This window comes from Nesoenas mayeri, assembly GCF_963082525.1.
Source record: "Nesoenas mayeri genome assembly, chromosome: 3".
Classification (NCBI taxonomy): domain Eukaryota; kingdom Metazoa; phylum Chordata; class Aves; order Columbiformes; family Columbidae; genus Nesoenas; species Nesoenas mayeri.
This window is the reverse complement of record NC_137544.1, coordinates 25,928,011-25,952,846: the sequence shown is the minus strand read 5'-3', so window position 1 is coordinate 25,952,846 and position 24,836 is coordinate 25,928,011. Positions and strand designations below refer to the sequence as shown.

The window sequence follows — 24,836 nt, the reverse complement described above, 5'->3', positions numbered from 1 at the left end:
AACTAAAATTGTGAGAGAAGAAACTAATGTGAATTTCTTATTTGATCAGCCCAACTCACACCAGAATGCATGGTAAGCAGATAATTTGAAATAGTCAAGGACATTCAGGTAGTACAATCTGTACACTCCATTTTTGTTATAGTATTTGGTATAAAATAGACCACAACTTCAGAGAATTAGCTCTGAGTAGAATATAGGTGTTTATAAACACATTGTAACTTTAGGGTGAATTTTCATGCTTTCATGTATATGTAGACTTAGTAGTCTAAAGGAAGTAGGAATACAAAGAAAATATTTATATTAAATATTATTACCTTACTCTCTCCCCAACAGCCACTCAACTTTTAAAATAAATGAGATGAAATTTTGCTTCATCAATATATAACCAAATATGTAGCTTATTCTAGAAAATATTTATTCTAAGTTCTTTTTCTTACAGTCAGTTCCTAATTGTGAACACTTTTCTCTCATTGCATTGTGCTCAAATTCAAATATTGTTGTATGCACAATTAAATTTTACTTCCACAGCATTAAAAGACATAGGGGCAAGTATACTACCAATGGGTAACAGGTGCAGTACCATTTGCTGGCAGTGTGTTGATGTTGTTCAGTACAACGTGTTCTGAAAGTTTTGAAATGTTATCAAAATTGCTGATCTGGGTGGTCAAGGATTTCCGACTCTCTGTACTGGCACGACCTCTGGTGAGCCGTTCATCATGATGACTGCGAATGCCAAAGATGCAACAAGAAAATGCTGCTTTAAATTCTTCTCTAAATTTCCCTGTCAACCACAAAAATAGACTCATGAAAAAATTGTACTATAAACCATGTTGCAAACTTTATAGATTAGAAAAAAAGCAGCTACCTAAACCAAAATTAACCCAAAACACCCAGATGTTCTTCTAATGCAGAAGCAGGAAATCACAATTTCAATGTCTTGGAGAAAGATGGAAAAAATAAAACTTTTGTAAGATGATATATGAAGTATGGTATGAAACCTAAATTATTCTTGGCTAGACAGAATGGACAAACTAGAATGATTTATGAAATCATGTTGTGGATAGTCTGTTGATTAATAACATATCTAACAAAACCAAGTGAATAAGTAGTCTTAAATGAACCAATGGCTAATTTGAATTTCATCTTGAATGCATCTTAAGAGAAGATTCAAAGTGTTCAACAGCCCATTAGCCCACTATTGGGGCTCAGAGCAAATTGTTCGGATCATCTTCACACTAAATGCTACCAAGAAATGTACAGTGGGAAAATGTGTAGTGAGGATGAATAGACTTCTGCCTCCCTGTATTTACCAGTAATACCTCCAGTTTAGGTCCTGATTCTGCTGTCCATAGCCAAATAAGACAAATATAAACCAAGAAAAATCTGTACTAGTAATTAAGCAGCATCCTGATCGAGTCCTCGGCCTTGAACCTAGTTGGTACAGCCTGGTCATACAAGTATTATTAAAGACTCACAGCCTCCAAAACCCAGTACTCGCATATAAAATGAGAAGTGGGGACAGCCCGTGACCTCTGCTAACCCCCAGACATTACCCAGGCAGTGTCAGGGGAGTGGTAATTGTTTCAGACCAAAGTCGTATCAGGGACTTCTCTACCAAATTAATGGCATGGACAGTCAAATTCAAGCACTTGGACTCAGGCCCTGGCACTGTTTGGTTTAGTTATAGGTAGATAGCCTGAAGGCAATGGAATACATCAGGTGACTTGTTCCAAGAAGAGGATCTAGTTCCCACTGGAGGAGCTGGGCTGATGTTACACAGTCATTAATCTTATTTGCTATGGCTCATTACATTCAAACTATACATTACACTTGAATTCTGGGTAACTGTAACTTACCACTGAGGAAGTTATAAATAATAGGATTGGCTGCACTGTTTGCATATACAAGCCAGTGTGAGAACGTGAACCAGGCGTATACAGTTTCTCTGTCATCAGCATGATTAAACATCCCAAAAACCCTACAGAAAAAGAAAAGCAAACCTGAAAGATGGCAAAATTAGAAATCATATAAAAAGATTTGCCAACTTCTAGTCTCATTTTATCCCTGATGATCTATTTTCACTATCATGGAAAAGCTGATTTAACACTCATCAATTTCTTGAGCTAATGAAGTCCTCTCCCCATCCCTCAGGCTCCTTTCTTGGTGGTTTATTATCACATCAGTATTTTACTTCGCAATGATGCACATGCCTGACTTTACTGCTAAGTATCAAAGTTAACAAGTGTTAGATCTGCTTCTACACATTGCGTTCCAAGGGGCCTGAGGATGAAAAGTACTTAAGTTAAGCCTCAAGGAAGTGTCAGAATTGAGTAGGATGTATTTAAGCTTTCATATCCATCTTGAAAACATTCCTTAAAACCTGAAATGTTCCTCAAGCACCAACAAAAGGCTGGCCGTTTTTTAGGACATTCAAATATTCTGCTACGTGCCATTATTTATTGGTATTCCAGAGGTCTCAAGAGATATTGACTATATCAAAGCCTTACTTGTCAGGCACTGTATGAAAAAACAGAGTCTAAACAATTATGAATCAAATGAACAGGACAGAAAAAGGCAAAAAAGTAAAACAGAGCTACACAGGCAAATGGAAGGGTTAACCTAAGGTCTCAAAAGGGTATCTGATGGAGCTTGGGTTTGAATCCAGCATTTCAGAGTCCTGGGGGCCAAGCCACAACACAACACAACACTCTCCTGTTAATCTTCAGTTGCTGCTTTAGGTAACTGCACTTCCACAGGTGCATTTACAGCAAACAAGCTGTAATCCCACGTAAATTGCAGGTTTTAATGAGAAGATAGGCTAGATCACTTTCATGAGCAAGAGCTTGCTGATAAGGGCTCTAGAATCTGGCCTTTAGTTTTGATATTACACATAGGTTAGATACATTTTTTTTCTTGAAACTGTATTTTTATTTTCCATTTCTTTATCATGAAATAAGTAAGCTTAACCTTCAAAAGTATCTGTCAGAATAAGAGGAATCTCCCAGCAGAGAATTGTTTTTAGACAGAAAACTTTACCAAGTGTTTACATCTTGGGATAAACTTTACCTTTTCAAGACATTGAGGATGCTAATTGGTAGATAGCAAAGTGCAAAAACCAGAAGGACGACCATTAGCATACGTGCTGTTTTCCTTCTTGCACGAATCTGTTTTATTTCAGCTGCCACAGCACTAATCTTTGACTTTGTTGATTGTCCCAGCCCTCGGGGCTGTGCTGAGGACTGCAGAGGCTTCCATTTTTTCTGAACAACAGAAGAAGTTCCTGGGATCTAAAAAAGACAAAATAAGGGGCACTTTGAAAACCTAGCACTGTGGATTGCTATACTATGAAAAATAGACATGTTAACATACAAAATGTAAGCTTGCAGGGAGAAGTTTTCTATTAAATTAATTGATGTAACTGCAAGAAACAAACCTGATTTCAGACACACTTGAAGCACTGAATAAAAATTTGTGTTTTACCCAAAAGTATCAACTGATGTATTAAAAATATCTTTACTTCCCACATACCGTACCTTGCTTGTGTCTTCAGACTATCACACTTAGCAATCCTACTGCTGCAATTATGTTGCTGTAAAGTTCTACCTTAAATGTTTTCTTGTATGGCAGAGTAGTTTATCCCATTAATATGCTGCTAATTTAAGATACTAAACAGCTTTTCGGCATTGGAAAACTAGGATTTAAAGCCTACATAGCTGTAAGTGCCCTAAAATTGCCAAATGTGCAATCTAGATGACAATAAAGCATCTAGAGAAATCACAGCTGAAATGTAGATCTCCCTGCAAAGCTCTTTAAAGTGAGTGTATATACAGTGATGAATAGAGAGGGATCATGGAAGATTGCCAAGAATTAGGTTAGCCAAAGACACTTTGCAATGGGTAGATATAGCACCTTGGTATTAAAAAAAATCTGTGTGTTTGTTTTCTGTGCTCACACATAAGCAAAGTCAAATAAAGCAAATTCGCTTCAGTGCTTCAAAATTATTTCCTGCTTGCTGCCAAATGTGAAAGACTACAGGTGGCAAGGACTTTCTCAGAGCAGTCTATTACAATGACATTTATAATATTTAAAGTGCTACACATTGTGAAAACCTTCTGGGTAGAAATATAGTTTTATTCATGCATAAAGGAATTGTGTGCAGGGTGACTAGTCTCATGAGTGTAAAATGATGTGTTTTTAAAAGTATCTGCAGAATTCATATTGTCTATTTTAACAATTTGAAAATCAGGGCTTATCTAAACAAGTTGACCAGAAGGGAATTAAATTTTTGAATATTTATTTCCATAAAAAGTAAGCTAAAATAGAAATATTTGTTCTATGATGAAAGCATGCATATGCAGACTTGTTCTAGAATAGCTACTATGCTGTGTTTTTTGTGGTTTGTTTTTTTTGTGTGTTTCGTTTGTTTTGGTGGTTTTTGTTTGATTGTGTGTTTTTTGGTTTTGTTTTTAATTTCTTTTGTGAATAACTTCCTTGCACAGAAAAGCCCTTAACTCAGCATTGCTGTGCAGCATCAAACCTGATTTACAGCTATTGAAACATTTTGGCAAAGTCGTGTTGTAATGAACAGGAAATCAATGAAGCAGAACAAGGGATACATTATAACATTTATTTTTTACTAATGTTTCTACAGACACGAAGCAAAAAAAACCCCAGACCCTTGCACTTATTTCTACTGAGGATTCCCACTCATTCAGCTGAAATCTGTAGTATCAGTTTCATACCTGGACACATCTGTCTTGTTGCAAGGAATTTAACCCTTCTTAGTTGAGGGGTGTAGTACTGCCTTTGCCACACACTACTGAGATACTTCACTATCAAAGATTCTGATTTTGGTTTATCAGGGGTACTTTGATATGCCATTCTTCTAACTTGGAAGAAGAAGGTTTTCCTTTCTTTTCAGTCATCCTAAATTACCATATTTGTAGCAAGAACTGATCAGAAAGTGGAGATGGAAGCAGAGAAACTCAAAACTCTCCCTCCTGATCAGGCCACAGGTTCACTTGAAGAATTCTTTGACCAGGTTTCTTGGTAGGTAGATGCAATTTAGAGGAAGAGAAACAGTACCTGGGACCACAGTTGTGAACAGCTATTTCTACAGGAAAGTTAGACACAACTGGTTTTGTACATGGCTTACCTATCTGTGCAGGTAGAAGGGTTTTTTTGGTATTTAAGCAGTCTTCAATAGCAAGAGGTGATAAAAGGTAGGGATTGTATACAATGTACAGCCTCACTGTACTATATATTAAATTGATAAATTTTCAGGAGTTTGTATTGAGAACCTTTCTACAGAGCCCTATTTTAACAGTCTTTACCCCAGTTTTTACCTGGCATACCCCTGGGCTTTGTTACTGTAACACCAATAAGCAATAATACAGCAAGAATTTTATCAGAAAACAAAACCAAAACAAACAACAACAAAACCACACTAAACAAAACAACAAAAACAACAGATGAAGAAGAGATGTATACTCGCAGAGCTGAACTAGTACCGTCTAAGGAGCATAACACCACAGAAGTGTGCGTATATACAGAAACATTTGCAAATATACATTTATGTAAGCACACACATATATTATATACGTACAAGTACACAGATGCCAGCATGATGCATATATTTGCTTTTCAGTAATGAGTCAGTTATAGAGATAATTGTGGAAAATCTGTATGTAATTCACTAAAAGCCCACTAGCTGTGTCCATACGGGTACTGAAAACTGCATAGCTATTTTCTTATCTATTTTTTTCCTATCCCCTCAAATTATTATCAAGGGGTTTACAAACAGAGAAAATATTTCCAAATATAATAATAACTTGCAAAGATTGGAAGGGTATACTCCAGCTGCCAAAATAAAAATGGATAGTGTTCCTAGTTATTAATACGAGTAGGTTCTACTGTCAATGCATTTAGATATCAGTAAATCAAAGCATACAGTATGGAACTTGATAATACAAATGATGTACCAACACTTTTATCCTAAGCCCATTCAGTCCTATTTAGTTGTTCAGAAGTTATTTTTAATCAACTTAAACTCTGCAAGATAATATAGCCTTCTTAGTCACTACTTTCTTGCTAATAATTAAAATAAATTGCTCAAAATCCCTGGTATTTGTGGCAGGATTGTTCTTGTCTTTACAAAGATGAATCACTAATTCAAAGAGTGTAAAGCTCACACACACTCAAAGATCTGCTTGAAAGGCACACTCAGTAACTTTGAGAGCTGTTGCACAAAGTACAGTAAGGATAGCTTGTAAATCTGTCTTAGTCATCTGAAAATTTGCAGGCACATCACACTCCATTTTAAAAAAGAACCTTTAGAAAAAGTGTAAGGCATAGAGAGCTTCTACTGTTTGCTGGATTTTTTTTTCTGTCATGTATATCTGGAAGGCTCATTGTACCCTGCAGTAAGATCACTATATTTAACCAAAGTTCTGATAAGCAGCATGATTTCTTAATTGAAACTATTATCAACTAATACACTTAGAACACTACATTCATTCACTCTACATGACTGACTATGGCACACCTGCTGCACATAGAAAAACGCCTGATGTCTGCAGCCAAATCACAGTTGATAATAGATGTGCAGTGGTCCACTTGGTGCAGTTTCTTATACATAGTGCTATCACCTACGCTAGGAAAAGAGACATCTGTAATTTCACATCAGTGATAGCACTAAGCCTGTGGCAGTATTTCTCTTTTTGCCACTGAAAAAAAAGGATCATTTTAACCGTGACAGCATGCAAGATGTACAGGGAGAAGAAACATTGTGAAGAAGAAATAGGCTAGCTAATGCAATAGGGGAAAAAAATCCACACCTCCCTCCCCGCCCCCAAACCAGGCTGGTTTCCAGTCATTCAACTTCTGCTCTGAATCTGAACCAGCATTTTCAAGCCACATGCAGGTTAAAAGAAATCGCTTAATTAATGGACAGTTTGACACACTAGGTAGATTGTAAAGAAAGTACAGAAGAGAAGGTTAAGGTGGAATATGGTGATAGCATCATTGGGTGCTAGAGGACAGATTCAGCAATGCAGAGCATCTTAGAGCTATGTTAGGCTAAACTTAATTTCAAAACTAACTGAGCAAAGCCTTTGTGCTGGTCAAAAGTCCCCTCAAATTATAAAGATTATATTTTACTTTCAAACTGTCTTGTTATTTAATCTAATGAATATAAGAAATTAAAAGAAAAAATGATAGTTTAAAGACAAATGGTGAGACCAACAGCAGCTCTGGTTCAACCTTAATATGATTAGATGTGAGAACAAGTGCTATTATGATGAATGAGTGATAAAAAAATGTCTTAAAGCAGATTTGGTTTTCCCTATATTTTAGCTGTTTGCAAGAGAGAAGTTTTGTCAGTCTAAGATTTGATTTTTGCTTTTAACATATGTATGTTCAGAAATCTAAAATCAGAAATCTACTTGTGATTTCTCCGATGATCAATTTGAACTGCATGGAAAATGCTCATGACGTGGCAGATAGGACAACCTCAACTTTGGATGGTGTCAGACAATGGTGAGAGAGAAATGATTCATGCCCGTATCTTGATGGAAATGTCAGCCATTCTTGGAGCCATTTTAAAGGACAGGAGCGAGAATATCTTCCATTATGCTTTCAGCAGGATGAGTTTATTGTCCTTTACAGAATGACAGGGTAGGGGACGGCAGGGGACTAAACTCATAGCAGATAAATTCCAGACAAAGCAGAAGACAGCAGAGGGAACCATAGACTGATGCATGACAGATGAAAGCTTGCACCCAGAAAATTATTCACCAGCTGACACCACTTCAAATTACTGGAAGGGGAGAAAATGTTTCTGAAAGAATTCACATCATTTTTGCCACTGTAACTCAAATGTTCTTTGTGTGCTTGGCTGCTTGTGGCTTTTATTTAGCATTTTTGTTTTCTTTCCTGTATTTTTAATTTGAAACTTGAAAAAGCAGATATTCACTTAGAAATCATGCCAATTACTTGTCAATAATTCACATGAAATGTTACTGATAACAGGCAGCTTCAATTCCAGAATCACAGTTCTGACAATTGGACTTTCTATAATAGTCTGACTTTTGTTCCGATCAGACTGGCTATGAACCTGATTTTGCAGAATGAAACATCAAAATAAAAAATTATACAGACTAATAACAAAATGTGAATGTCAGTCCTCAATTTTGACTGCTATAGGAGATTTTAGCAGTATAAATAAGGTATTTCAGTAAGCATTTCAGATATGGTGAGAGAGATCTTTCTTATCCCTATAATAAACCTTCCTGTTGCCTTTTTTCTCTTTCTCTCCCTTTAAGCATTTCATAGCCCTGAGCAAGAAGGGGTTTACATTGAACCTGACTGCATTCATTTTTTAATGCATCACAGCTCCCATCCAAGGTGGCTGTAAACCAGAAGTATCACTGAACCTGGTGACAGTGCTGGATATAAAATTCCAAGTCCTAAGTGTCAACATGGAGCATTGAGAGAAGAAAGTTGTACATAGGAATCTGCACACGGTCACAATGGCAAACAAACAGAGCTAGTTTTAAGTGACTTACCTGGCGACACCACAGCTTTCGAAATATTTGCAAGTAGGCCAACACCATAAGACACAGTGGTGCCATGTATGTCACAAGAAAAAAGCATGTGTGATACATTTTGGGGTAAACCTCAGCTGGAAAGAGAATTCAATTAGGAAAAGTGCATTTAAATATACATATATTTCATAATTACTTTAAACCAAATCATTAATATATCCAGGTACATGTTTTACAAATGTAATAGGTTATAATGGAAGACGTATCTAATAATTCTATGGTCAGGATGGATTTTTAATCACTTCTATATATATTCTGTTTCTATTATAACATGCTTTTATCTCAAGCATCTCTTATATCACACTATTGCTTTCATATTACATTACTACTTGAGGTACGAAGTCTTAAGAATCTTGTTTTGCTTTTATTAAATCAGTGAAAGAACATTTCACTATCTAACAAAAGCTAATTAATTATTCAACCTACCTTTAACATATTTAATAGGTTGTGTAACTGTTTTAATTCTGCAATTAATTCCCTCAGTAAATTGCACAGTCTCTCACCTCTAAACAGAAAATGGGACTATAGCACACGGGATACTAATGGGAGGAAAGACAGACATTTCTTAAATTACTTTTTGGTGGCAAAATAAATGTGTCTTCAAGGTATACCTAGTGATTTATTATTACAACTACAGTAAAAAAAAAAAAAAAAGTAGAATTAATTCAGTAAAATGCCCTAAACTTAAGAAATTTGCAAGATTATTTTTGACTTTAACAAGAATGACTTTGCTACTGTTGTGTTCTTGTTTTCTGTGTATCTTTTTTCAAAAGACAATTTATGAATGTTACTTGTTTAGAGATAAACATCTTACAAGTGTTGTGAGTGTATTGTGTTTCTAAGAATGTTGTATCATAAGCTTCATCATTAGATTATAACAGAATGTGCAGCGGGTGCCTGGAAAACATGCTTTCACATTTGTAACATTAAACATAGTTTGGTGATACCAAATGTTGGTATCAATTACAGCTCAGCAGCCCACAGTCATCACCAGCAAAGGAAATACAGACATTGCCATTAACATTTGACAGCTTCGATGGATCAGGGTTCAAAAAATTCAGATAAGCAGCATTTGGCTCCTTACTTGCTCTAAGATGCTGTAGCAAACCAGTTTACCAACACTTAACTGAGCAGCTGCAGGTACTAGCTCTTGCCAGTGTCCCATCTGGAGCAGGTTTTGTATTAATAGTGATAAATTGGCTTGTATGTTGTTTGACAATCTCAGAATTTTTTTTACATTGCATAAAAATGCAACCTCACAGCAGTCCTGTCAGCCAGGGAAATACTGACGTGCATGCCTCACAGGTGGAGAGATTAAGGAGAAACTGGAGTAATGTGACTTACTGGGATCACGGGAGGTCAGAGCTGAAAGTACATTCTTTCTGCTCAGAAGGAGGTGCCACCTGCCTCATCAATGCTCCGCAGGCAGCCAGGCCCCTTTCAGGTAGAAGGACAGTACATATTTAAAAGGCCATCTGGAGTTTATGGCTTCCAATTTAGCATTCCAAGTAAAGTGAAACATTAAATGAGCCTAGCTATCTACAAAGAACTGACGGACCAGGTTGGAGGAAGATCCTAACACTTGCCTTTGAAGTTTAGCCACCTGGAAAGTGCCAGCTGCTAAACATCAAAGGAAACCTGTCCCTCCTCCACCCAGGGCAAAGCCCTTTGTAGAACTTTTCCCTAAGAAGCATGACTCTGTTTAGCTTCTCAAGCCAAAGAAAAGCTTTAAAGCTGTTTGACAATCACAGCAGCAAGAAGGAGGAAGGGCTGGTTTGGGATACTGTTAATTTATCAAGTGGGTGAGTTCCAGGCTCCTTGAATGAAAGCATCAATCTATCTGTGGTCCTGGTGATAAATCAGCTGCCTGACTGCAACTGCTGAACCTCTTACTGTCAAGCAGAAGTGGAGTAAAGTGTCTTTGCCTTCTATGGTCACTTAATGGGCTTTGGGATGGAGATCATTCTTAGCTGGAGTAACCGTCTCTTTAAGAATAAATTAATGATTTTCACATCACTGGACACCATTTTACTGAAAAGAGGGAAATGGATAAAAAACAAACAGGTGGTCATGGGGATTGGACTGGGATGAGATCAGCATTCCTACTCTGCACCAGTCATACAGTACAATTACTCCACCTGGTAAAGGATCAGTGTGCTGCAACAAGCATTCTTCTGTCTGCTGCAGGGTTTATTGAACAACTGTTAAACTTTCCTAAACCTTCCTTCTTGGCACTATGTTCCAGTCCCAGACTGTTGTTCAATGAGGCAAGGAGGTAAAAGACTGAAACTACAGTTTCTGGGGTTTTGCCAGATTTTTCCTATATTTATGTAAAAATATATATACATAAATGTATATATATACATATGTATACAAACTGAAAAGAACCCAGATTCAAAAGGTTTTGATATGTCTCACAAAGAAAATATCCCCTTGAGCCATTGGTGCGTAAAGAATTTGGTACTCTCAACAGCTTCCCTAAGAGTAGTGAAAAACAACAAGGCTATCAAATTTGTTGAGCATCAGTATAGAGTTCCCAGGCTCCCCAGTCTCAATAAGATACCTATGAGGTTTTGGAGTTACAAATATAAAGAAGCAATGCAGCTAAAAGAGTATAATTATAGAAAAAAAAGCTAAATAAATAAGGATGTTAGGAAGCGGGTGCTCATAGCAGACAAATTTGACCACACAACGTGGTCCTTTCCAAACTATGGTCATATGTCAGACTTACGGTTAGCTAATACTAACATTTTCAAATCTGACATATTATGCTGGTGTTATCAATTCATAGTAACACCAAGCATAATTTTAGTATTAACAATATTTTGACTTCTTTCTGTGTTAAAATGTCCCACAAGTTTTTCCTTAAATTCTGAATACTTTGATAAATATGATGTATAAACCTTCATGTAATAATACAATTTCCAGATATTTGTTTTCCAGAATTAAGACAGTATGTTTTTATACTATTTTAGGGGTAGTCTAAGAGGAAATAGAACACAAAGTCTTCCCTTTGTTTCCATTCAGCCATGCAGTTTTGGGAAAGGATTATCTCCATATTCTTTTTATCATTTGCAAAGGGGTTGGCTAACACACTTTGGCTAACATTCTTTTTGTGAACAGCTCTAAGAAAATATATTTAGCTGACTTGGACACATGGTGAATTCATTTTAATATACATTTCTTTTATTTTGGCACTTTATCATCAAATTCAGCACATAGCAATTACAGACTATTATAGAACTGTGGCCAACACTGGCTCCTTAAGTGAGTCTGCATAGGTCACATGTTGGATCCTTCTGCTTTCCCAAATAAAATATTGTTATTAGACAGTACTTGAAATGAAAATCCCTCAGCCTAGAATTGGCAATGAATTTTATAGTCAGGAATGCCAGAAGCAATTAAAAAGAAATTGAGCCCTACTTAGGCTGAACTATTGCTCCATTTGCAGTCACTGGCAGCTCTCCAACAGCATGCTTTAAACCTTATTAGTCAGGGTGGCCACTATTTGTTCACCATTAAGAAGCCCGAGTGTCACGGTGTTGATCAGACCTTCCCTCCAGACACTCATCAGACTTGTATGGATTTCAGCAGCTGGACCCAAGTCTGGGTAGGGTACAGTCCTGTCTCCTGCTTTGGCATCTCTGACACTTTCTTGCACATGGCTCCCTGTTAGTTCTTCATGGCACCTCATGTTTCAGCGGGCCTGAGTTCCCAGAATTAGAATAGACTTCCAAAACACTTTGGAAAGTGTCATTAAGCACCCCTTATTTTGCAGTCCCAACCTTGACAATGCACCGTTTAACATCCTTGGGACATATGGTGTACATGATGCTCTGCAAACATTTCATCAGATGTACCCTAATTTTAGATGGCATAAATTAAATGCAGTTCTACACAAGGCAGTAAGCACCCAAATATAATCCCTTTCCTCTAAATTGGCTATCCTATAGGATTTGCTTGGGTGTCTTGAGTGTGTGCAGTATCTACATCTCCACTTTCTCTTTGAAAATATAGGTTATTTGTAGGAACATGAATATCTTTTTCCTTCGACATCCTCCTAATTAGCTTTATTTGACTCTTGATATTCCCATAGTCAAAAAAGGCAAAACAAAATCCAATAAAAATGCAATTATTTTCTTCAAAAATATTAGCTTTTTGTTTCTTCTTCTGGCCTCAAGGCTCACCAGTCTATTCAAACTGCTGCTGTGTTATCCATATTCTTTTGGTATTCTGTTTGGGGGCCCTTGTGATTTCATAGAATCATAAAACCATAGAATACCAGGTTGGAAGAGACCACAAGTAGCATCTGGTCCAATCTTTCTTGGCAAGAGCATCATAAAGACAGGATGGCCCAGCACCCTGTCCAGCTGAATCTTAAAATTGTCCAATGTTAGTTTTCAGTAGAAAAATTGCATCTTCTATGCTTTGGCCCAGTTCAGTGTCCTCAGACATTTTCAATTGAACAAGAATTATTGGTAGCTAATGACACTCTATTCTCCGTAGTCTGAAAGGGACGTTATAGTAGATATATATGTTTTATATTTTATCCTCATTTATATGTGATTAACTCTACATTTGCTAAGTCATTCCATGATTTGAGCAGCCTACTTGCAACAATGCATAGAGAGGTCCTGCTGTCAAGTTACTATGATAAGCTATTATTAGAAAGTGGAGAGGATTATTTTTTATGGATAAGCTGAAATGCACCAGCAGAATAACTTTCAATGATGGGGCATTATCATTAGAAGAATAATTCATTAAAAAGGCAGTAGGATAAAAATAGGATTGTTATCTTTCAGTGGAATTTAAAGCTTCCTGTTTCAGAAAATTTTAACTCTTTTTAATGTAAAATTATTTTCATTTCATGATGAATATGAATTTTTAAAAAATCATGTTGTAGTGTTTGCACTTCATTTCTAAAGTCACACACAAAAAGAACTGAATTCTATGCACAAGTACTTGCCTTTGTTATACCCCTTTCTACTGCTCTAAACATGCAAGTGAAGACTCACAGCATAACCTGAAGATCAATAGATTTCATTCTGGACAAATACACTCCATAGGAGTATAGCCTTGCAAACATGGGGGAGCTTTTTTTTTCTTTTGTATACTGGGTGCTTCAGCTCAGGCATATCTGTGGGCTGCAACTAATTCATTGCAGCACTGAATGAAAGGTACTCTTTAAAATAGTCCCAAGGCTACTTCGGACTCTGAAGCTCAAAAGCAACATTTTCCTGAAATTTTAAGATTTTTTCCCTGACAAAATGCTCTCCTGACTCCTTAATTAATTATATGATTTTCATTTCCTGGATTGGCTAAAAGTCTTTGCTGCAGATCTAACCTTGAAGTGATGAAGGAATGGATAATTAGTTCTGCAGCCAACATGAGTGGACACAAATTGTACTAGGAGTGAACGCTGTGAAAGAAAGTAGTTACATAAACACTGCAGCATCCAGCAGGAGACTGGGGTACAAAATTGTTCCCAGATGAATAAAGAACTCTATAAGTAACGAGCGGATGTGTCCTCTCCAGTGAAACAGCTAGCACAGCACTCATAGCTTCCTCTAATCTTCTGCACATCTCTGTCTCCAATGAGTGCCAGCCAGCTGATGGCCATCTTTGCCCCTGGCCTTATCCCAGAGGACTAACTGGAATGGAGGCGATAAAGAACAGGGAATGCGGCAGCCAGTGTCTTCTCATTAATCCCCTGGTGTCCCTGCGGAGGCCACCAACAGGGGAAGAACTTCCAAAACAGACCACAGAAGAGCCCTCAGAAGTTCAAGCTGCTGAAGCTAATTTATCATGATAATTTAGTACAAGTGATCCAGTTGTATTTTATCTTAATTGTTCACAGGACTGGAATCTTCATCTAGAGAGATAGCTCTGGGAGAGAATGTGATTGTGCTTTAGTGTGATTTGAGGCTATTAAACAGGCACCTTTTAGTTATACGTTTTGGCAAACTTGGCTTTATTTTTCCTGTGTGTGAATAATGGTATTACTGATGGTCATTATATCTAGTGTGAGAGTCACAGCATGTAACTCATACACTCTATTAGTGTTGGAGTTATGCCAGGGCCCACCAGAGTTGAGTCTCAACCACTGGGGTGGGTGGCTAACGCCACTTGCTGTGAGCAGAGACAAAAAAAGTAGTTACTCCCTGACAACCCTTTTGGCTTCTTACAGCTGCACTCAAATACAGAACAAGTTAGATCCAAATTTAATCTGGAAATGCAGAATTACCGATCTTTTGCAACTGACTACATTTACAAAGTTATTTAAATGATCTTGTCCATGACAAATTTCAAATCATAGACTAACTCGCTACCCCATATCGATGATATCTCTGTAGGTTCTTTAACGGCATCCAATTGGCACTGAAGTCCCAGGAGATATCTATAGAGACTAGTCAAATATCAGCAATTAGCAAAAGCAATATAACAGGTGAACAGAACTTCTCCTGTAGTTATTTCTTAAGGCTAAATACTGAAGTCTTTGTAAGCCTGCAATGTCCATCGATCACAAAATTATATAAGCATAAGCATTTAAGGGTGGGAACATTTCTACCCTGTGGGAAACATTAACACGGTCAAGGCACAAGCCAGCCTCATTCGTTTAGACTTGGTTTCAAATGGACTTTAAGTCTTAGCAATAGAAACGAAAATAGGATTTCACAGTATTTGAAAAATGGTAGTTCTAGGAAAGCTTATGTAATTAAGAACATTTTGTGATATGTTTATTCAACTTGACTGCATATTAATATGACCTGATCTTTTTATTACTTCACAGCAGTACAAATTCAGTCTTTATGGTCAATGACACACTCACCTCCCCAGCGCTCATCACACACTGTGAACAAGGTGGTTTTATTGGCTAATCCTGGGAACACACTGCTGCACTCCATAACAATAGCCTGAGGAATCATTATGATGCAGGACACAATCCAGATAATTATAATGCTGTTCCTTGCTCGCTTGGCTGTGCTTTTAAACATCAAAGGGTGACAAATTGCATACCATCGATCCAAAGCTATGCAGCTGAGTGTTAGTACAGACACAGAGACTGAAACTGTCTAAAGAAAAGGAAATATTATGTAAATGTGATTTTTTTCAGAGATTTAAAATTTATTTATTGTATTTTTTCCAGAGTTTTAAAAGTCATTTCAATTTCTAACCACCCTTTATCTGCAATTGCTAAAGAAAAATTATTCCCAGAAAAAGACTCCTTTTAAAATCACTTATTACAGAATTACAACAGATATCCTCATTTGCTATAGTCTCACTAGAATCAACAGGACAATTCACAGATTAGGGTGTTACCCGAGCTGAGTAGGTGTAGAATGTTCAGATTCTGAAGGAGCAAATTTATGTAACTTAGAATTCGCAAAACTTTATCTGAAAAACTACTTTAAAAATATTAGACAACTCATTAGATATTTTCTTCTTTGTAGAAAAATTCTGTTTGTTTGTTTTCTGTATTATATTTGGGTACCAGTACCATCATTTTGCCTTTTCAGTTTTCACAGGAAGAATGGAAATTAAGGTCTCATGAAAAAAAAAAGACGACAACAATCAGCTTAAGGCAAACTAAGTCATCATTTTACTTGCTATAGAAAATAACCTCTCACTTTGGTTTTATCTTTCCATTCTGTATACTAGGTGATAATTTCACTTTCTCTTCCATTTTTCTTCCACTAAAGTGGAGGCTTGGAAAAAAAAAAGTGCTTTTGATTGCATCAAGTAGAGGACATACCTGCTGGAGAAAGACTGCCCTTGACAATGCGGCTTTTCAGCCATACAGGTATCTGCTGAAAACATAAATTGTGCTGGAGGCACAGAGCTGATCACCTGCATAGATTCGGAATTCTGCTTAATTGCTTTGATTTATAATGACTGAAAGGCCAAGCACTTGTCATTCTGGTATGTCCAGTCAGTTCGTCTAACCAGCTGCTATTAGAAAAGGTATTTGTCAATAATTTTGATGCAAACAACCTCTTAATTAATTAACTTGACTGGTAAATGAGTGGCGGCAATTATTGCTTAAGGCAGAAAATCTGATCAACCCCCAGTGAACCGGAATGCTTTGACTATTTCTAAAATATGCAAAGTAAATCACTAAACACATCTGAAATCTCAAGCTCCCTTCAGAAGTTCAGATTGTCTGTCCTGAACACTTGTGTAGCTCTTTAAGTCCACACACGAAGAGTATAAGTGACTGCAATTCTATTTGTGGATATTTTAATTGCTTTATATCCCTTCTGAATTACTAAAAAATAAATTAAAAAAAAAAGTGAAGAGCATCAGAAAAATGTTCCAGAAAGTGTATTGCCCAAGTCTAACAATCAGGTGGACCAAGATAAATATTTGTGTAAGTGTAAACATATTCACAAGTGGAACAGTCCTTTAATTCTTAGAATGTACTCTGTGATATCTATTCCAGCAGCACGGATAGACTTCCATCAGATTATCACTATTAAGAAGACACTATTGTTCTTTCTCTTTTTCATAAAATGGGTAATGTGTACACAAACACAGTAAAATAATACCTGTAGGTAGGGAATCACTTTGCAGAGGGGCTGCCCAAAGAACCACGTTTCTGTGATGTCCACTACTAAAGTTGCTGGAAGACAAGTAATTGTGACCAGAATGTCAGCCAGAGAAAGATTCACTATGAAATAGTTGGTAACTGTCCGCATGTGATGATTCTTCCACACTGCAACGCAAACTGAATTTGGAAAGACAAGTTAGAGAGATGGACATGACTTAGGGAACACTTAAACAGAAAAACATTTGGCTTTGCAGAATTAAGGAAATGTTTGTATCCTTTGTTTAACACAGAATATTTAAGTTTTTAGTTCAGCATAAGAACCATGTGCTTTCTTTCAGAGTGGAAACAAGAGACTACATGTAGAGAGAATCTTAGTACACAAATAATAGTTTTCCACAGACCACAGCACAAGAAATAACCTGATATATAAAGCAGCTTATTTTTCTGCTAATTTATCTTCACCAACTATTCACACAACTTTCCTCATGTCTATTTTAATCCATTGGCTCTAGTCTATGGCAATCCGCACGTACATTTGTAAAAGCTTATCTTTTTCTTATGATAGCATGATGCCTAATTCCAATCTTGCAAATTATACCAAGACAACAATCACTTTATAAAATAATTTGCCGGACATAATATAACTATTGCATCTGCAGAGAATCTGTAACAGTTGTCTGGGTAACTGATGTGAAGTAAGTAAATAAAGGCAATTTTTGTAGTATTAAGCGCTACTCATTTTAAATGTGATATATTTCTGATGATGGTTATTGTGATCAAAAGCTGCATGTGGCAGACACCTTATAAGATGTGCCATGTGTCTTTAAAGTTTGTTTTGTATATTTTCCTTTTTTTTCCAATTTGAAAGGCTTTTAGAAATGAGGCAAATCAGTTCTTTAACATGGTTGCACTAAATTCATACACTAATGCATTAAAAATGCCAAAACTGAGTCTGAGAAACTATCCTAAAAGTAAGTTTTTCAATAACTTTGGAAGTAAACCCCTGAGATACAGTAGCAGTCAATAGCTTTTGATTCAGATTCAGTCATCAAAAGCTCTTTAAAAACTGGTGCACAAAATTTTCCAGAAACACCACAATACTTCTTTTAAGACAACAGCACAACCCACTGCACATGAAAGGTTCTTCTGCAAACAACAATTAATCTATCATGAAAATCCAGATGAAGATTCAGAGTCTTCTTTATCTGTCAGGATATAGCACTATGCTTAATTTAGATATACTAAACAGATCACAGAATGCTAACAAGGGGTCCTCAAGAGCTTGTCTAAGTCTAAAATGGAATCAATAAGAGTTAAGCCATTCTCTTACTAAACTAGCTAAAACAGCTGGAAAAAATACTCAGATGTTTCTTTAGATCCCAAGAAGGAGGATGTACCTGAAAGCTTGCATCCATCTTCCAGCTGCATTGGTGGATCTAATAAAATATATAACTTTATTTCACAAATCTTTTATTTTTTAAGTCTTTAGACTAACACAATGACAGCAAGACTACCACTACACCATTGTTGGCAAATTTGCATTTTAAAATGTTACATTTGAAGATAACACGCCGCTTTAAAATGTGTTGCAATGTCTAACTATCTTGCAAAGTCTAATCTACTTTTCTTTTGCTGTTATTTATATAACATTTTTTTTTTCATGCACACAGGCAGAAATGAAGAAGAATTTTTCCCTGCAGCAATGCTCCACGTATGTAAAGACAGTTGTTAGATCTATCCTTAGTTTTCTTTTCAGACTGTACAACTTCAGAACTCTTTAACTTTTACTCCTAGTCATTTTTAGAATCTCTGCAACCATCCTCATTGTTGTTCTCTGGACACTCTTTAGACCAGATAGCGTCTTTGTGATCAGAATGTAATGATCAAAATCTTTGGAAAACTCATTCAAGACCCCTACTAGAGCTACCAGGAGCTCCCTACCAGGAGCTGAGACTGAAGCACTTCTCTGTGAGGGTTATGTTTAGACGTTTAGGGGTAATTTATGACAAAGAGAGAGGCAAGAGGGTAGGTGGCCTCCAGTTTCTCCAAAAGAAGGTGATTTTATCAACTACCATTTTTGGATAAAGACTCCCAAGTTTCACTAAAACTGCTGTTGTGACACAAAAGTTGTTCTTCGTATCTATTAGTGTGTTGCAGATATGGTTCCAGATTCTATAGCTTGTAGGAATATAATCTTTGCTATATATCTATCATGGTCTTGTAAACACAAGTGGACAACCCTCTGCAAAGCTCTTCATTGATCTTGTGATGTTTTTGGAGAAAATATCCCACAGTATCCATTTCTTCTAGTGTTTTCTTCCTGAATGCAGAATTTCAGGCTCTCTTAGCTGTGGCCTCAGACACCTGAAAGGCAAGGCTTACAAACCAAAAGTTTAAAGGAAACATCGTATTAATTGTATTTGCTTCCCATTTGGGTTCTTTAAGTTACCTACTAAAGTAACTTTTTCTATAGCATTGCATAATTACAACAAAATTATCCAGATCTTTATTATTGTCACTTGGTGCATGGGATTACTACAGTTATAGTCTGACAAAGCAGAGGCAGCACCTAACAGGGAAGATAATACATTGCTGCCCCTCTGGAATGTTGTTCACAGTCGGAAATGCAATGCTGGGGAAAAAAATTTCAATCACCATTTCACTTTCAATAATTTTAACACTAAAAATTTGAAGATTTGAGCTTTTACTTCTGGCTTGTTCTTTGTCTTGAGTACAATTTGTATTGAAAGTATGGTCCTCTCTTGTACTTAAGCAAAAGTTTTTAAAGTGGCAATATTTTTTCTGTACTTCTTATTTGTTTCATCAACAGGTAAAGGTTAAATAAAATGTTGTTTTAAAAGCTCAGAGTTTGACTACTTTGTTCTCATGTTATAGTTCCATCAGTCCTGCATTCTACCTGATTCAGACAAGTGCATCATTTTCAGCCGTCTTCTTTTCTGATGCAAGGAAAGTGAAGTGCAGAATATAAGTTGCTAAAGGCCATACAGTAAATCAGACACAAAATAAGAAACATGGATTCCTGATTCTCAGCTCTGTACTAAGCCTTCCAGATCACACTGGCTTTACATGGATGGAGTTCAGGTGAACTCCAATACCTGCTGTTCCTCAGAGAAATACAAAACACTATGCCCTGTGCTACTCAGAGAGTAGCAGTATGCAGGAAAGCCAAGGTACAGAAAGTAGCTCTGAATTCCTTTGAATTCTAATATATAGGGGCAGGAGGCACCTGAAAGGTGGAAAAAATAATAATTTACAAGCACAGAAGTGCAAGATGTTACTTTAAACTTCTCTTTATGCTTGTGTGTTTCCTCTTTGGACCTCATCCCTTCTTTGCAGCACAGACCATTTTCCATTCTTTATACAGTACGTAGCACAAGATCATCTTAATTAGTGGTTTTACATGCTAACATAATAATTAATTATACCAGGAAATTTTTCCATTAATGTATACAAAAAAAACAGTTTGTGTAAAAAAGCCTCTGAGGGTAAAGTATTCCAAAACCAGCTTCCCCGCCGCCCCTCCCCGCCCCCCCCCCCCCCCCCCCGCATTGCCCTCTGCTGGCTGCAGTATTATTTTCAGCCTGCCCTAGCATGGGTAATGTTTTCATTCAGTGCAAGGCTAAACTGAGCTGTGAGTATTTGCTATGACTTCTTTGAATAAGGCAGAATGGTATAAATGACAGAAAGTTAGTTCCAGACTCCATGTCTTTCTGAGTCTGCTACAGCATGGGGTTATTCAGTAGTCTTGGACAACAGCTTAATTGATATTCCAGTGATCTTGCAGATCATCAAGAAGGATGCTCTAGCCTGTGTTCAAAAACTATTGTTTTATAGCTGTGCAAAGTAGTTTGACTATGCCACTGAATATATACAACTAGTTAAGTATCATGAGAAAATAATTTTGTGTACTCTCCACTCTCCTTTAAATATGCAGTTGAATCTCAGGCAGTTCTATAAAGAAGCAGAGGCACTCAGGTCCTGTATAAACCCTGAAGAAACCTGCTAGAGCAAGGAAGCTCAGGGCAGTGGGAAATGCCACCTGCCTACCCAGAGTGAAATAGCAGAGTGTTGTGGCTTTCTGCTCAGCTTGGAAAAGAGAAGCAAGGATGAAAAATGTAGTAAAGATTCTCAACTGGGAATGTATTTTACCAAAAAGTACTCAAAAATCATAAAAACAGGAGATGAGGCCAGCACCAGCCTTCTAAAAGCCTTGGGAGACATCAGAGAGTTAACAGAATGCCTGTTCAGTTAGGACACAATGTAGCAGCCCAAACTGCACTCTTCAGACAGACCTCCGCTGAAAATCTATGTAACAGTAAAACCAGATCTGAATAAAACCTTGATATGACATTATATACAAATCTTTAATGCAACCTTTGATGTTCCCAGATATAAATGGGAGTGAGGAAGAAAGTGAGAAAAACAGTACTAACACAGGTGTTGAAGAAAAGAGGATCAGAATTTTGGGAAAAAAAAAAAACAAAACCAAAACCAACCAAACAAACAAAAAAACACAAAAACACACACATACACACACAAAAAGAAATAAAAAGAAAAAAGGTAAGAGGAAAAAGTGAGAGAAATTAAACTGAGAAACCTGTTCCTACTATGCATGGTTTTCCTGACTGCTAGGACTCTACTGCAACCTAATTACCTGCCCAGTGTATTTTATAATTTCCTGTCTTTTATTTTTTATTTTATAAAATGTCTCGAAGTTACAGTTAAGAATTTGCTGCAAATGAAAGCATGCAGACCAGCTTTCACAGAGAGCAGTTATTTTTTTCTAATGGTTATTGAGTAATTGGACTCCCACAACTCCGTGTCACCCCTAGTGTTTTTATTTTCCTCTCCCAGAGAACCAAGAGCTTTCAGCAACCCGGTTGCTATTCCTATTTCTGCCACACGGTGTCAGTGAAGGCTTGGAAACCAGCTTCAACTCCCCGGTTGAGTGTTGATAAAAACTTGGGCAGGCTTTCCCCAAGCGAGGACAGTTCCGCGATAAATGAAGCTGGTTTCTGAACCCATCTTCCAAACATTCGTGATCTCCCACTCCCGAAGAAGTCCGAGGAAGGACTAACCATAACATATTCAAAACAAAGTTAAAAAATTAAGACTAATGCTATTAGAAGTACATCAAAAAAGCTTCACATAGAATCACAGAATGTCAGGGATAGGAAGGGACCTCAAAAGATCATCTAGTCCAGTCCCCCTGCTGGACGAACACCTAGATGAAGTTACAGAGGAAGGTGTCCAGATGGGTTTTGAATGTCTCCAGAGAAGGAGACTCCACAACCCGCCCTGGGCAGCCTGTTTCAGTGTTCTGTTACTCTCACTGAGAAGTTTCTTCTCAGATTTAAGTGGAACCTCTTGTGTTCCAGTTTGAACCCATTACCCTGTGTCTTACCATTGGTTGTCACCGAGAAGAGCCTGGCTCCACCCTCATGACTCTCACCCTTTATATATTTGTAAAAATTAATGAGGTCATCCCTCAGTTTCCTCCAAACTAAAGAGACCCAGCTCCCTCAGCCTTTCCTCATAAGGGAGATGCTCCACTCCCTTCATCATCTTTGTTGCCCTGCACTGGACTCTCTCCAGCAGTTCCCTGTCCTTCTGGAACTGAGGGGCCCAGAACTGGACACAATATTCCAGATGTGATCACACCAGGGCAGAGTAGAGGGGAAGGAGAACCTACCTCGACCTCATATTCTTGAAGAAAAAAACCCTCTCAAATACAATGGTATGGTGAGATTGGTATTTTTCATGTACAGATTTAATCTCTGTTAGCTTAGTGTCCTGGGGAATTTTAATTAGAGGCTGTAACACCATCTATTCAATTAGCATAGCTCATTGTATCTCAAGCTGAACAACAAAACAATACAAAGGCTCCAGCTGGTATAAAATGCAGCTGCTTGCTTCCTGGAAGATGTACGCTGTCTTGAGCATATTAAACCTTGTACTTCAGTCCCACCATTGATGGACTGCTGGTTCAGCTGTCAATTTGTTTTTTACATGTCAATCTGAAATAATTTCCCTAACACTCCAGAAGTCTTGTCAACCTCTTATTCAATGGGTCAATTTCTGGTGTGAATTCTTGGCTAAAATAAAAACAGAATTTCCATAACCAGCAATAGCTGACATTTCCTTATACAAATGAGGGACACTAACTCTTATCTCATTAATAAATCCCAGATGGATGTAAACAAAGAACTATAATTTTACTTCCCATTATACTAAACTTCAATGATTTTACTTTGCTTTGGTAATTCAGTATCACAGCTGCTTGACTAAAATTTCATAATATGGCCATCCAGCAGTCATTTGGAAGTAATGCTGTGATTATAAGCACTGGTCACCAACATCTTCAAATGGATGAGGCAGAAAGCTTCTGAAGAGCTTTTACTCCATCATAATATTTTTCAACCAGTGATACAAAAAATGTTAAATGGATTTGAGTTACCTATTATTTATTCTCTACCTCCTATCCTCATAAAAAAAATCGTTTCCACCTAGCAACGAATTGGTTCTTCTTATGGCATTTTCTCCCCTAATCTTTTTTGGTGATGACATTGCTTACTGTCAATCAAGATCTGGGTAGTGAGGTATCAAGAAACACAACCATGTTGAAAAGAAGACTGAGTAGATAGGCTATCAAATTGGATTCTGGAAAGCTCCTGTGGAAACACCGAATCAATGCATAATGTTGGAAGGAGAAATGCTGTCATTGAAACTACTTTCATTACGAACAATTCCTGATTAAGGATTCTTCTGCTTTAACTTAAGAGTCTAAAAATTAGGTGCCTAAGACTAAGTTTATGTTATTAATTTTAGGAAGACTTCCCATGAGTTTTTGAATAACTTTTGATGATCTTGATTAAGGGGTGAGAAGCACTTCAACTAAACTGCAGAGGATATTTAATGACAAGTTTTTGAAACCAGCAGTAAGAACAAAAGACTTAAAACAAAGTGATCTCTTCTGTGAACAGGGAGATGATATCTACTTCCCAGGCTGTCTGTCTCTTACCCACTATTAAGCTTTAAACCCACACATTACTTCATTTTTAATGAAGTAACTAATAACTAATCTTAGCTGAAAAAAATAGGTCGAACTTAAGACCAGGTTTATGTTGAAGAAGTAACAGAGTGTGTCCAGTGATAGAGTCAACTTTCTTCCTAATAGCTGGGATAGCTCTGGGTTTTGGATTTAGTATGAGATGAATGTTGATAATACACTTATGTTTTGGTTGTTGCCAAGCAATGTTTATACCAAGTAAAGGACTTTTCTGGAGGCTGTAGGTGCACAAGAAGCTAGGAGAGGGCACAGCCAGGACAGCTGACCCAAACTGGCCAAAGGGATATTCCACACCATATTACATCATGATTGGTATGTCTTTTGGGTGAAGAAGGAAGGGAAGGACATTCGGAGTGATGGTGTTTGTCTTCTCAAGTAATCATTATACGTGATGGAGACCTGTGTCCTGGAGATGGCTGAACACCTGCCTGCTGATGGGAAGCAGTCAATTAATTCCTTGTTTTGCTTTTCTCGTGTGCAAGGCTTTTTCTTTACCTATAAACTGCCCTTATCTCAACCCACATTTTTTCTTACTTTTCTAATTCTCTCCATCTCTCCGGGGGAAGTGAGCAAGAGGCTGTGTAGTGCTTAGTTG

General features: G+C 37.2%; 1 protein-coding gene across 1 annotated transcript in view; it reads right to left on the bottom strand.

Moving 5' to 3' along the window:
* HCRTR2 (hypocretin receptor 2) overlaps window positions 1-24,836 on the bottom strand; it is a gene marked incomplete at its 3' end in the record, with an annotated part of 35,273 nt that overhangs the window by 1,218 nt on the left and 9,219 nt on the right. The window contains exons 2-7 of the mRNA XM_080340918.1: window positions 17,150-17,328; window positions 15,433-15,676; window positions 8,565-8,680; window positions 3,067-3,287; window positions 1,857-1,978; window positions 581-781 (exon numbers count right to left, since the gene is read on the bottom strand). Coding sequence (XP_080197044.1) covers window positions 581-781; window positions 1,857-1,978; window positions 3,067-3,287; window positions 8,565-8,680; window positions 15,433-15,676; window positions 17,150-17,328 — 1,083 coding nt within the window. The remainder of the gene's footprint in view (window positions 1-580; window positions 782-1,856; window positions 1,979-3,066; window positions 3,288-8,564; window positions 8,681-15,432; window positions 15,677-17,149; window positions 17,329-24,836) is intronic.